Source organism: Gavialis gangeticus, unplaced genomic scaffold (assembly GCF_001723915.1).
Source record: "Gavialis gangeticus isolate Ggan-Ray unplaced genomic scaffold, GavGan_comp1, whole genome shotgun sequence".
NCBI classification, from domain to species: Eukaryota; Metazoa; Chordata; order Crocodylia; family Gavialidae; genus Gavialis; species Gavialis gangeticus.
Genome location: NW_017729004.1, coordinates 39,086,345 through 39,100,373, shown reverse-complemented (window position 1 = coordinate 39,100,373; position 14,029 = coordinate 39,086,345). Strand labels below are relative to the sequence as shown.

The window sequence follows — 14,029 nt, the reverse complement described above, 5'->3', positions numbered from 1 at the left end:
ATGCTTACGGTGTAATAAACAACAAATTACCTTGAACTCATTGTGACAAGTAAGACAGGGTTTCATGCCAGACTAATACCATTAACAAAAGCACATAGTTCCTGGGCAGTGTATACTAGTTAACTTTAAAGAGCTTGCCAATACCATTTCTATTTTTTTAAACCTTCAAATTACAAGCCAATGGCATGTCTATTCATCCATTTCATTGCTTACCATTGAAATCTTTGGTAACTCACAAATGCAGATAAACCATGCTTCAGCCAGCTTTAACTGCAGTGCTTATTAAACCACTCTTAAAGAAACAAAGAAAAATATTAAATTATTATTGAATTACTGAAGTTTGTACCGGTGTTAAGCCCTGTAGTATTCAGCTGGGAGCTCCTGCAATCAAGGCCATTTCTGTTCCACATTAAAATGTATTTCAGTTTAGTTCTCTGTTTTTACTGTAGCCTACGTTATAACTTGTCAGACCTTTCCTGTAACTGCAACTTAGGAACATTTAATATTTATGAAATGCATGGCAAGTGATATAAATAACTATGATAATTAAATAACTTAAAACTGAAGGTCCAATTCTCACCTTATATAAACTGTTACAGATTAACTAAAGTCAAAGAAGCTGTGACAGTTTATACCAGCTGGAGATGTGGCTTAGTAGAGTCAGATTAAATGGTGGGCTACATCATTTAAGATTTGCATTTTTTTTTCTCAGGTCCTTTGGAGTTATCATACATGTGTAACCTTTAGTCTGTACCAAAGTTATGCAAGCCAAACTTATTCATATTTGATCTTTATATAAAAATGATCTCCAGGAATATTAAGATTCTTAGATTTAATGCATTGAAAAAGATGAAATGCCAGCTCTCCAAATTCTACTTTCAGATTTATTCTTGCCTTGAAACTTCAGTCTGATTGGATGTTGATGCTGTTTTTTGCACATACACACTTGACTGTAACAGTTACCATTGGGCTGCTTCTGATTCCAAAGGTATGCCGTTGTTGTTATTTTTTCTTACTAATCAACAGAAATATATAATTGTGCACACATGTTCTTTCTTAAATTACCAGGTTATTGGAAGAGGAGGATTACGTTTTTGGTCCAGTAACAAAGATTTGTTTTCAGTCCTCTTTTGTTAAAATATTTGGGGAAACTAATACATTTCTATTGAAGCAATCAGGGTTAAACATCCTTTATTGTTGATATGACTGATAAATTGTATCACCATATTTAATTTTACTTTGTCAATTATGGACCTATATACCATATTTTTATAGATTTATGATCCGATTTATCATTATATTCATACTTTAACCATTTATACTATATTTATACTTGATTATGTTAATTCTAGGAGTAGGAATAGTGTTTTTATAATGTTTGGCTTAATTTTATTATTATATTTGTATTTCTGTTATTTTTGCTTAAATTTATTTATATTATGGCTGTATGTTTGTCATGTTGTTTTCAGGAGCAAAGCTTTTAACCAAAATCCGTAATAAATTTAATTGAATTGAATTTCTGGAATTCTACCATTAAATTATTTCTGGCCTTTGATAATCAATATTTTTCTGTTAAGTGTAAAAATCATAAGCCAGTGTTCATATTAGTAAATCAGAAGACTCTTGCTGCCTTTCAGGATTTAGGATAATAAGCTGCTTTAAAAGTATTGCTATGAGATGTGTCTGAATTAAGAAGAGGCTTAGAAAATATCCAATGAATTATTCTTTGGGGTTTAACTTTATTATTGTCTTTTGGTCTTAGTTTGTTCATTTATTTCGCTTCTAGAAATGTTTAATCTTAGAGTGGACTTGCTTGGTGAATAACAGTAAGACAATTCACAAAACAGTATTTAGTTTACGTAGACTTAACATGGTGAATATAATATGGGAGCCCTATATAAAATCTGTTCATTTTGGTCTATGTTGGGAGGGTGAAAATTGTGATATCCAGCCTGTGTTAGGTATGGCAGTCTCTACAGCTTATAGTAAGATGGTGTTTGGGAAGAAGGTGTAGTATCTACAGTCAGAATGTGTGAAGCTGAAATAAAAGATATTGCGGTTCCTTGATGTCATATGGAAATCAGGTTGGTATTGTCTCAATCCAAAAGAAATTATTTGTTTAGCTGACTCTGGTTAGTGTAACTATGTTGGTGGGGGGGAGAAAGTGCCTTAGATTTGTAGAATGGAGAATGGGAGATCATTGGAAAGTAGGGTTGGAAGGACCTCACAAGGTCATCTAGCCCAGCTCCCAGCTGAAGGCAGGATCATCCCTGACTAAAGGATCCCAGCAAAGTGTCTATCCAACCTGTTCTTTAAAACTTCCCAAAATGGAGATTCTACAGTTTCTCTAAGTAACCTGTTCTAATGCTTGACCACCCCTGTAGTCAGAAAATTCTCCCTAATCTCCAACATAAATTTCCCTTTTTGAAGCTTGAAGTGCTGTCCTCAATGGTTATGAAAAAACCCATTTCCATCCTCTCTATAATTGCCCTGCAGGTATTTGAAGCTTATTTTCTAATCCCCCTTCAGTCTTCTCCAGATAGTGAGAAGTGAGATAGTGGTGAGGAATGGAGTTGCTTAAACTAATCTCTTAGAAACACCTACAGTTTAATGTTGTTCAGCATTATCAGACCCTATATTTAGTTTCTTATAAATTTCCCATGTGTGAACTTGAAAAATCTGAGTTCATGCCCAGTCAGTGGAAGGCAAGTTAGAGTTTGGCAGCAAAATGTATCAAAGATTCTCTCTGGGCAGAACATGCTCTATCACAGGGCTGCGGGAATGTGGAAGGCTTTTTCTGGCCAGTGTCTCAGGACTGCTGTGATATCAGACAGAGGAAATAAGATCAGGAAGACTTCCTTGCATTCTCATTACTAGTGTTCAGGTCTTCTTGACTTGAACAGAGAAAGGACAAAATCAAGACCCAGGATTGAGGAGAGAAAAAGTTAGGACAAGAAATGGGAGATGTGGAAGATGGAAGAAGATTGAGACCAAGTGAGGAGTTAATGGGGACCTAAGGATAGCTGGGACTGACTGGTTAAGAAGATTGGTATGAGGAGTGTAGGAAGGCTTGAACAGGCAAATGTGGTGATGGGATGACTGCCTAGGAAATGAGACTAGGTTTGATATCAAACACTCAAAAAACAGCAACTAGGACAGGCTAGATAAGGTGATTTGGACTGAGACAAGGAGTCAGTGGGGGTCAACAGTATTAAAAAATGGGTGCAGGAGGAAAGAGACAGGACTTGGAAAAAGACAAGATGGCAGCAACAGAGCAGAAGCATGCTCCCCTTCAGATCCTGGAAATGTACCCAAGATTTCTCAGTCCTGCCATTCTTGTGAAACCCACTGGTAAAACATGTGTTTTATTTCCCTTTAGTCCAGGGTGCTCAACCTCCAGCCTGCGAAGCCTTGACATCCAGTTCACAGTGGTCCCCACAGGTGGGGAAATTTGGCAGTGGGGAAGCAGTAGGAGCTACCCCCTGCCCACCCCTCCCTACTGCCAAATTCCCAAGCCCTACAGAGTGGGTTACAGCCAGGAGACAACCCTCCACTAGCACGGCCAGATCAGGGCCAGGCCATGCACCCATTGCTCTGTGCAGCTAGTTCGGGACCAGATCAAGTCCCTTTCTCCATTCATCATCATGGGTCTGGACCATACCCGCTTCCCTCCACCCACCCAAGTTGGGGCCAGACCACACCTCCTTCCCTTCCCCCTGGCCAAGTTGAGACTGCGCACCACATCTTTCCTCCTGCAGGGCTGGACCCCCCTCATGTGCAGCTGGTTTGGAGCTGGACCATGCCTCCTTCCCTCACCCACAGGGCTGAGCTATGCCCCCTTTCCTCCCACCCAGCCCGGCTGGGGCCAAGCCATGTCCACTTTCTCCTGCAGGGTCGGGTCATGCCTTCTACCCCCTTAGGGCTAGATCAGCCCATGGGGCCAAGTTGGGGCTAGACTATGCCCCCTTACCCCACACAGCTGGATTGGGGCTGGGTTTCCTTTTGGCCCTCCTCTGCGAAGGCAGATAGGGCGCCACTGCATCTGCCCTGGTTGCCAGTTTGGGTCCACTGGCCAGATCTGGCCTGTGTAAGGACCAGGCTCTGCCCATCCTGTCAGTTGCTATTACACTGTAATTGTTCTGTAAAAAGGGGTAGTGTGCAGTTCCATCCACCACACATTCCCATATTTTGTTAAATACAATTGAAATACATATTGGTGTAATACAGGGCCCTCTGCTGTATATTATTTTTTCTTATTGTTTAGGGTTCTGCCAATCCTGTCTTTCTCCCTGCCTTGTTCAGCAGTAGAGAAAACTGACTTAATATTGGAAAGGAATTTTTACAAGCACATGGACTTTAAAACAAATTTATTTATACAGCATTTTGTTCCATTAGCACTGGATTTTCAAAGGATCGAATAAATACCATTTCAGTGTGATGTGTTCTTGTGACAATGAGATTCTGGATGATATGATTACAATATAGCATTCTTTGTGCAGAAAATCCCATCAAAACATTGACTTCATAATGGTGGTGTTGTAAAGACCCATAAAATTTTCCTTATATAATAGTCCAAAGGACAAGGACCAAAGAGGATATTAAGGGTAAAAATAAAACAAAAACCTTCACACTTAGGTTTGACATAATTCTCAGCTCACCCTGCTGCTATTTATAACTATTGCTGATGTCTCAAAGCAGTGCATGCTTTTATCTATCAAATATGCCTAAAATAACGAGTCATACCAATGCAAGATTGTGATGCAAACTTTGAATATCCTGCAGTCATTTTTACTGATTTGATGTTTTTAGTAATAGTTTATATTTTCTGTTTCATATCCACTTGCTTTTTCAAGCATGTTAAAAACATCATTTTCCACCAAGTTTTTTTAAAATTAATCTTTCTCAAGCTGTATCTCAGAGACACAGATTAAAATTCCCTTTCCTATATATTTTCTGAGTGCCTCTTCACAGAGGTTTCACCTTACAGCTTGACAAATTCTAGAAAACAAGAGACTAAATGTGACCATAAGTATACAGATCAAATCCCATATGCTATGATGTAAAGACATGGAGTCAATGAGGCTGTACCAGTTTATAACAGCTACTCTCTGGCTCATATTAATAGGGGCAAGTGAACCAGTATGAATAAAAAAAGGAACAGTTTCAAACCTTTTTTCCCCCCTTTGGAGTGAACCTTTGTTAAGATTAAGGTAGGATTGGCTAACTATTTTTCTCCTTATTTTTCATATTGAGCACACCTTGGGTACATAAGCATATGCATCTGAGATTTGTGCCAAATGAGGCATCAGCTCATTGCACATCTGCAAGTGCGGCTGTAGAGCCCAATTCTTGAATGACAGTCCCTTCCACACTTATCATATGTGAAGTTCATATCTAATGATCCTGAATGTGGTACAGGGTTAAGCATTATGTTTAGGTTCTCCTAACCAAAGTGAGGACGATCTAACTGCCACAGTGTCCAAGTGCCTCATAGGTTTAGGTCTCCCTAAAAATAGCTTGCCTGAGCTAAAGTCAGTTCACCTCAGCACTATTTGTAGGGCAACTTAAGCCCTGTGAGCACTTGCACACCATGGCTTTTAGAGGTGAACTAACCGTAGAGCAGCAAATGGTTTACCCAGTCTAGGAAGGGTTAATTTGGCCTAGTGAATGCCTGTATGTGTTCATAACACAGCCCTGGGGTTGGGAAAGCCCAGCCACTCACCACAGGTCTGGGCCTGAGCTGTTTTAACTCCCCCAATCCTGACCAGGCTAGCCCCAAACCAAGCAGCTCCCCACAAGTTACTTGTCTTGGGCTGCCAGAACCTCCTCCCAGCAAATGGCGAACACTTGCACACATGAGATCCCAACTCATGTTTAGATGGCTTACACTAGACTAGAGCCAGGTCACGCAAATGCTTAGAATCATTGAAAATTGGGGTTGGAAGGGACCTCAGGAGATCATCAAGTCCAACCCCCTGCTCAAAGCAGGACCATACCCAAATAGATCATCCCAGCCAAGGCTTTGTCTAGTTGGGTATTAAAAACTTCCAAGGATGGAGATTCCACCACATCTCTGAGTAACCTGTTCCAGTGTTTTACTACCCTCCTAGTGAGAAAAGTTTTTCCTAATATCTAACCTAAAATTCCTTGCTCCAACTTGAGACCATTGCTCCTTGTTCTGTCATCTGCCACCAATGAGAACAGTCTAGCTTGATCCTCTTTCAAACTCCCGTTCAGGTAGTACAAGGCTGCTTTTAAATCCCCTCTCAGTCTCCTCTTCTCTAGACTAAATAAGCCCAGTTCCCTCAGTCTTTCCTCATAAGTCATGTTTGCACCCTTGTCTCTTCCTTTTTTTAGTCAAGACATAAAATGGGAGAGCTACAATACACGAGATTATTAAACTCTGTGCAAAGGTTATTTTTGTGGTATTCGCAGCCTCCCTGAAAGAACTAGAAATCCTGCACCTAGTTTAATCCTAGAGATTTGGATAAGCATAGAAAGCTAGGAATGATTTTTTAAAATGAACCTCTAAACCTTTTCAGGCTAACCAACCACTAAAAATAGTACCCAGTCTATAAAAATAATACTCTATAATATATTCCCTGTTCTAATAACATTTATGTGGTGATTGCGACCATTTGAGGCCAGATGGGTAAAATGGAGTGTGAAGAATAGTTGTATACTTTAGAACATTAACATTAAACTTAACAATATGTTAACTGCAGCATCCTCTTACAAATATGTATTGCAGTTTTCCCACTCAAGCAATAATCCTCGAGATGATATAGCTACTGAGGCATATGAAGATGAACTTGACATGGGTCGATCTGGGTCCTACCTAAACAGCAGTATCAATTCAGCATGGAGTGAACATAGTTTGGATCCTGAAGACATCAGGGTAACTACTATGCTTTTAAGAGTAATTTGTTCTTAAGAAGTGTTTTTCTAAACTCTGAGCTACACCAGTTTGATTTCTTTTTACTGCAAACACGCAGCAAAATGAGCCATTTTGTGTCTAGCAAGGACTGTAGTATCAAGTTGTGTGACATACATTTAGGGAAATACACAAATGTGGACAGGGCTTTGTTGTATGCTATTAAGAGAATCACTCAAGATTGAATGGTTTGAAATATCCCTGGCATGACCCATTTTGGGAACAGAGGCTCTTCTAGCCAGTTTTGAAGTATGACCACTGACACAGTGATATGTCATTTGTTGTCATCATTTAATATATAAATTTATGAAACCTAATAATCTCCTCAAATGAGATCCCTGCTTTATTGGATAAAAGGACTACTTCTGATTGAATTGGTTTGAGTGTATGCTATCCAAAATACAGCCTAATCATCCACTGCATGCCAGGTGAATAGTGAAAGTACATCATGACTGCATATTAATCCTGGCATGTTATATGCCATGAGACCATATTAAATGATAACTATTCTGTGCAGTGGGTGTAGGTCTGAATTTACCTTTATAATACAAATATTGTAATTAAGTACATGGAAAAATGGCAAACACTAGAAAAGTCGTAGTAAATAATTCAATATAATGTTCAGTTCATTCTAATCTAAATGCAGGTCACCTAGCCTGGTTACTGGACTTGATTTGTGTTGCACGTATTAGTTTTGCTTTTGTTTTGCAGGATGAGTTGAAGAAACTGTATGCACAACTTGAAATCTACAAAAGGAAAAAGATGATTGCTAATAACCCACATCTCCAGAAAAAGCGGTGCTCAAAAAAGGGCTTGGGCCGCTCAATAATGAGACGAATTACTGAAATCCCTGAGACAGTCACCAGGCAGTGCTCTAGGGAGGATAAAGACCTTATGGAGCACAGTTCTGCAAAAAATGCTGCTTTACAGAGAAAAAACCCCCAGGATTCCACCAGTTATGTAAAGCCAAAAGAGGAGTCTTTGAAAAACAGAGTCTTTTCATTAAAAAAGTCCCACAGCACTTATGATCATGTTAGAGATCAAACAGAACAGCCTAATAGCTTAACTACAGAAAGTGCAGAAGTTATAAGTACAGAGAACTCACTGCTGGATTCTTTGAGTGGAAACAAATTAACAAAAAAAGCAACGGAAAAAGTTGAAGCTGTGTCCACTGAATCTGTCCCTTTGGTGTGCAAATCTGTAAGTGCACATAACTTAAGTGCAGATAAGAAGCCTCTGCATCCAAGAACGTCTGTGTTACAAAAATCTCTTAGTGTTATTGCTAGTGCCAAGGAAAAGACTCTGGGATTAACTGGTAAAATGCAAAACCTGGAAGAAAACAGCAAATCCCATAAATCTCAACAGAAAGGTAAGGAGGCCAGCAAAAAGCATTCAGTCTCAGATAAAGGGGAGCAAAAAGATTCCCATCGGAAGAATTCTACCCACTCTGAGGAGGCAAAAAAACCCCATAAATCTGGAATCATGAAACAGCAAAAGGTTAGTCAGATGTCTGCAAATTCTGACACAGGCCTGGCTAAGTCACTGCATAAGGACAATTTTGACATTGCAGAGGTTTGTCCTTGGGAGCTCTATGACCAAATGCCTGGTCCTGTGCCTTCTGAATCTAAAGTTCAAAAACATGTGTCTATTGCTTCCTCTGAACCAGAGAAAAGTCACCCTTCCCAGCCAAAGGGGAAATCTCATCACAAGCTTAAGACAGCTGAAGGATATCAGCAGTCAAATCAGAAGAGCACAGAGAAATCTGAAGCACGTGCTCGGGAGACACAAGAGCAGCAGTTTTTGGAAGATGAGAAAAAACATTTGAATTCCAAGTCTCAGGTTGTCCCTGGGTTTAAATGTGAGAGTGTTAATAAATACACAGCAAATACTTGTGCAGGGGAATCTGAGGAACTTCCCCCTAAAGCAGCCATGCAAGCAGTAGAAAAGGAAAAGCTCAATCAATTGGGAGAACAGAAAAAAAATGCATCTTCCTCTGAGGGAAATATGTTTTCATCTGACTCTTATAAACCAAGCAGTAACTTACAGCAGCCTTTAACATCTCGAGCCGAAGTCTGTCCATGGGAGTATGACACACCAGATTTACCAAATGCAGAAAGAAGTGTAGCTTTATCGAACACATCTGCTTTAAGTGCAAATAAAACAGCAACACCTCAAAAATAAGAGGTTTTGGACTGACAAGAGTAGCAACTCCAGAAAGAAAGATTACAGAAAGGAGGAAAGAGAGAGGGCAAGTAGGCCAAAAGGATCTGAAAATTCCTAAGGAGATTACTGAACCAAGGGGATCAGCACAACAAATAAGTGGGAAATTGGCAAAGTGAATTATTCATACTGTTGTTGTTTATTTACTGAGTGCCAACAATATGATGAGTGGTGTCCAGAGCATGGTCCCTGCTCTAAGAAGTTTACAGTCTAAATGAATGAAATCTGCCTTTACCAAATCATTTCTCTTTCACAAACAGGAAAAAAAAATGGCTATGACAAGCAAACACCACAGATGTTAACAGAATTATCCCTAAAGGCTCCCAACTGCTTGCAGCTTGCCCTTGGGACTCTAAAGATCCAACAGGAGTATGGCACGGAGAAAGTCTTGATGGCAAAATTTGGGATCAATGAGCAGCTTACCGAAAAGACAACTTTTCACTTTACTTATTTAACCTTGATAGCACTGCTAACTTAACGCATCCCAAAAATACATTTTATATAATGATTGCTCTCATTTTCTTATTAATGTATGTTTAAGTACATTGTTGTGTCTCATATTAAAGCATTCCAGATTGTATAATTTTTGCAAATAACTTTGATATTATGTGACACAACAACATATTTATGCAATCTGCAGATACTCTATTGTTATTGCAACTTAAAATACCTGCCGTAGATTTTATTTATAGAATTACAGTAAGTTTTCACTGGCTATGAAAGCCATACCTTGTATGGGAAAATACCTTGGTTTTCTTTTCCTGTGATTTTATAGTGTGAGTTTTTGTTTTATTCTCTATTATTTAAAATTATCATTTGATACTGTATTATTCAGGGGTTTTATACCAGGTAAGTTGCTCATCTTGCCCTTTTTTGTTAATGCTCATAAACTTTGTTATTAGTGGGGATCAGATCGTCTTAGCTGCATATTCTGGTAAGTCCAAGGACAACTTATCTGTTGTTTGTTACAAACCTGGCTAATTTCATATTATCACTGCAGAGCTCCTGCTTTTATCATCTATCATCATCATCATCTTTCTCAGCAATTTACAGTGACAATTTTCTTCTAAAGGATAAAAACAAGAATGATAAAGACTACACTTAAGAGTTTGAACCACAAATGTACAATTCCGGGAGATATTGCAGGTTAGCTGGTTTAGAGCTGCAGTATGTTGTTTATCCTGCTGGTAAACTTCCATGAACCAGATGTGCAGAATCAGAAAGAGAAAAAAGGAGCCCCAAAAGAATATTTCCCCCCCACAAAATGCAATCAAAAGATAGAAAAAGAAAAGGGCATCTAATCCCACCCCAAAAGTACTTAGAAATGTTTGTCTGATGTATATATGTAAATGTTACATAAAATTTAATATTTTATACAAAATTAATACCCAGTAATAACTAAGGTTTTTATCCTGCACATAAGCTTAATTTTATACACTAGTCTGTTCCCTGTTCAAGACAAAGAGACTTTCAGTTAATTCCAAGTAAAACACGTGAAAAAGAGGATCAGGACAGAAGAGGGTGACAAAGACTAATAATAATAACAGTAGGCCAGGTCCATTTAAGTGTAGTACTACTAAGGTACCTTTGGTACTTCATTTATTGCTGACTCTTATTGGTGCTGTACAGTATGCAAAAATAAAGGAACACCCAGTCATAAAGTTTTTTTTTAAAAGAGATGATGAAATTCACTGGGAAAACCCACCATAAGATTAATTTAATGGTTTGTTGTTTTATATACATCTATATATATATTTAGAGATATATCTATATATCTATGTATACATTGATATATATCTATATCTATGTAGCTATAGATGTGTATAAAACAACAAATATATAGCTATCTATATATTTATATATATAGATAGATATAAAATATCCTATTTAATATATCCTATTTAATGCACACATGCACATACATATATATTGATAAACTGACTTGTGGGCCTCATAGAAGATGGGGGGTTTTAAGAGAAACTCTAATGACAAGAAGGGCTTGGGTAAATTGGGATGTGGAGAGTACTTCCTTGCCTTTCCCGAACTGAGAGACAGGCAGAGAGTCCACTTGGGTCAAGCTATGGAAGGGGAGAGGAAAATACATGACCCTGCCTCCAGGACTGTGCCTGTTTTTGAAGGAAAAAAATAATCTGAGTATGCACATAGTTCTTCTTCCCTGACCACAGACTTTATCCAGGGCCTGACGCAAACCTCACTGAAGTCAGCAAGGCTTTTCCCATTGACTTCAATGGGATTTCTATGAAGTCTCATGTGCAAGGCCTGATTCCCTTGCGGGTATGTAGGCTTCATTCTGAGAATGGATAGAACTCTGTATGTCACCAAGCATGTGGAGCCCTGCAGGAACATACTGAGCCCCCATGGAGTAGCGCACAGTCTTTTCAATTTAATCTACTGATATAGCTGTACTCTGCAGCATAGTAAAGAGAGGACTCCATCTAAGGTTCCTTCTCTAGTTTACTAAGGGAACATCACGGGCTGGCCAGTCTTAGACATGTTCCTTCTCCAGAGGGCTCTGTGTCTCCGTTGCCATGGACAATACTCATGCTTGCAGCCGGGATGTGTCAGGAACTGGTGGAGGACATACTCTGTACACACCCACTGTGCCTTTTAGATCAAATGCCCAGGGGAGGCGTGGTGCCCTGCCATGACTTTACCCATCCCAACATCATGCTGTCCTTTGTGCATTCCTGTACAATGGAGTGAGTGGATTGCCTCTGTTACATGGTAGCCGTGTGCATGTAGGCCTCCATACCAAGCCATACCCCATGCATATAGCAGTGCTTTCTTTTGTGTTAGGGGCAGGATGAAGTCCCTTGGGCATGACTGTATTTGTGCCACTACTGCCCCATCTGCTGATTGCTTTTCTTCTATTTTGCTTTGAAGATAACTTGAGAAGGAAGCTCATTAGAAACAAAGAAATAAGGCCAGATCCTTAACTAGTGTAAATCAACATAACTGTACCATAATTATGGAGTGATTTATACCAACCCAGGGTCTGCTGCATAATTTATAGTTTTGGTTTGTTTTCTTTCACCCTGAAGGCTGCTCTCGCTACTTAAAAATTGTCCACTATTTTCAGGGTTGTTCTATGGTTTTCCGCATTGTTCTTGTCACATACCAAAAGGCTGGTGAAATTTAGACCTATTTTAAAACCAGTGTACATCTTAAGGGATTATTTTCCTTGTTCATTCAGCCACTGAAATTGGGTTTTGGGTTTAATTGGTACTTTAGCAAACAGAGGGCCAAACTTCACTCAACTGTTATATTTCACTATGACACTGCTAGAAACATTGCTTAAGGAAGACATACTAAGTTATGCCTAAATGATGTTCTATGTTGTATAGATTTTTCTCCACCAGCATATATTAGCTAGATTGCTTAGTAGTCTTTTTCTGGAGTTCCATTGTCATTATTCAGCCACAAGAAATGCAACTCTAGAATTAAGGTGTTTTCTAGCAGATCTGTTAAGAACGATAATCACCAAGGTCACAAACATTTGCTAGGTTGTCTTTTTCAAATGCATGTGCAAGTTGCATTTCTCCTTTGTTTCTAAGCCATGGTTTATAAATAATTAGATTTCTACCAATACTAATAGACTTGTATATTTTATGCAAGAAATATATGCTTTAAAATATAAATAATTAATCACCCATCATCAGCTTTGGTGGCATTATAGGTCTGAAAACAAACAATACTTTTATATTTGCTCTCCTGAGGCTTTTGCATGTATATGATGACGGGCAGGCCTGAGAAAACACTGCCTTTTAACATTTTAGCTACTCAGAGTTGTAGAGTAAATAAAGCTGTAAGTCTATTCACTTTATTATGTGGTTCTTATAAGAATATTATCTGGCAACCTACAGCATCCACCATGAAATACTTGCTAGATTTATGTTGTAATGTGTCTCAGCATGTAAATAATGTACCTTCTCTGCAATAAAGCACATTTATATGAAATCTGTTTGTGGTCCTTTTATGATGTAATATTGTGAAGCAGCTAGTGATTCAAGCTAAATTGTTTTCTTATCCAGTTTGTAAAATGACATGATAAATGAGTCTTCTGACTGACTAAGGGTTCACAAATATTCTCAGATTTTGTATAGCATATTAATTTGTCTTGAGCATTTATTCATATCTGTATTCTACTGTTGGTACACACACACCCCATGGATTTAAATAACAGCATTTTAGCCAGCAGTATCTTTGGCTTTGCCCTGATGACCATGGTGCAAAGGCTGATATGGGACCAAAGGCCACCACTTTCTTCCTACTACCTGTGGCCTTGATAGTTTCTATACTTTGTTCTCCCTAAATTTAGATATTGATTATCTTCACTGCTGGCACGGTGGACCTGGAAATGTTATCATTAAGTACATCCCACCTCCTTCCTCATTCTAATATTATAAAAACCTTAATCTATCTGTCTGTCTGCCTATCTGTCCATAACGCTTTATTCACACTCTGATTGGCTGACTGAAACAGCCAATCAGAGTGTGACTAAGCATTCAGACAGGAGGTGGAGCGTTGCCATGATGGCAGGGACGCAGAGGACAGAGCTGGCCTTGCCCACTCTGCCCTACTCCCTGGAGGCAGCAGCAACAGAGCAGACAGAACAAGGAGTGCAGCACTGCCCCTCCTGCCCTGCTCCCTGCAGGTGGCAGTGATGGGGGGGTGAGGCCACCAGAGCTGGCTTCATGCCCCCACCCCTTGCTCCTTCAAGGTGGTGGTGGTGGCAGCGTGGGGGGGAGTGGGGTCGGGACGCTGCGGGGAGTGAGGCCACTGGTGCTGGCCTCAGCCTGCCCCTCCGCCCTTCGTCATCGCCTTCTGCAGGGCCACCCAATGCAGGCCAACGCA

The 14,029-nt window shown here is 39.4% G+C and overlaps 1 protein-coding gene across 1 annotated transcript in view; it reads left to right on the top strand.

The window, feature by feature from the left end:
- Nucleotides 1–10,059, top strand: part of GPR158 (G protein-coupled receptor 158) — a 460,201-nt gene extending 450,142 nt beyond the window's left edge. The window contains exons 11-13 of the mRNA XM_019507955.1: nucleotides 883–988; nucleotides 6,752–6,898; nucleotides 7,646–10,059. Of these exons, the coding sequence (XP_019363500.1) occupies nucleotides 883–988; nucleotides 6,752–6,898; nucleotides 7,646–9,115 (1,723 nt within the window). The 3' untranslated portion in view covers nucleotides 9,116–10,059. The remainder of the gene's footprint in view (nucleotides 1–882; nucleotides 989–6,751; nucleotides 6,899–7,645) is intronic.
- The last annotated feature ends 3,970 nt before the right edge of the window (nucleotides 10,060–14,029 follow it).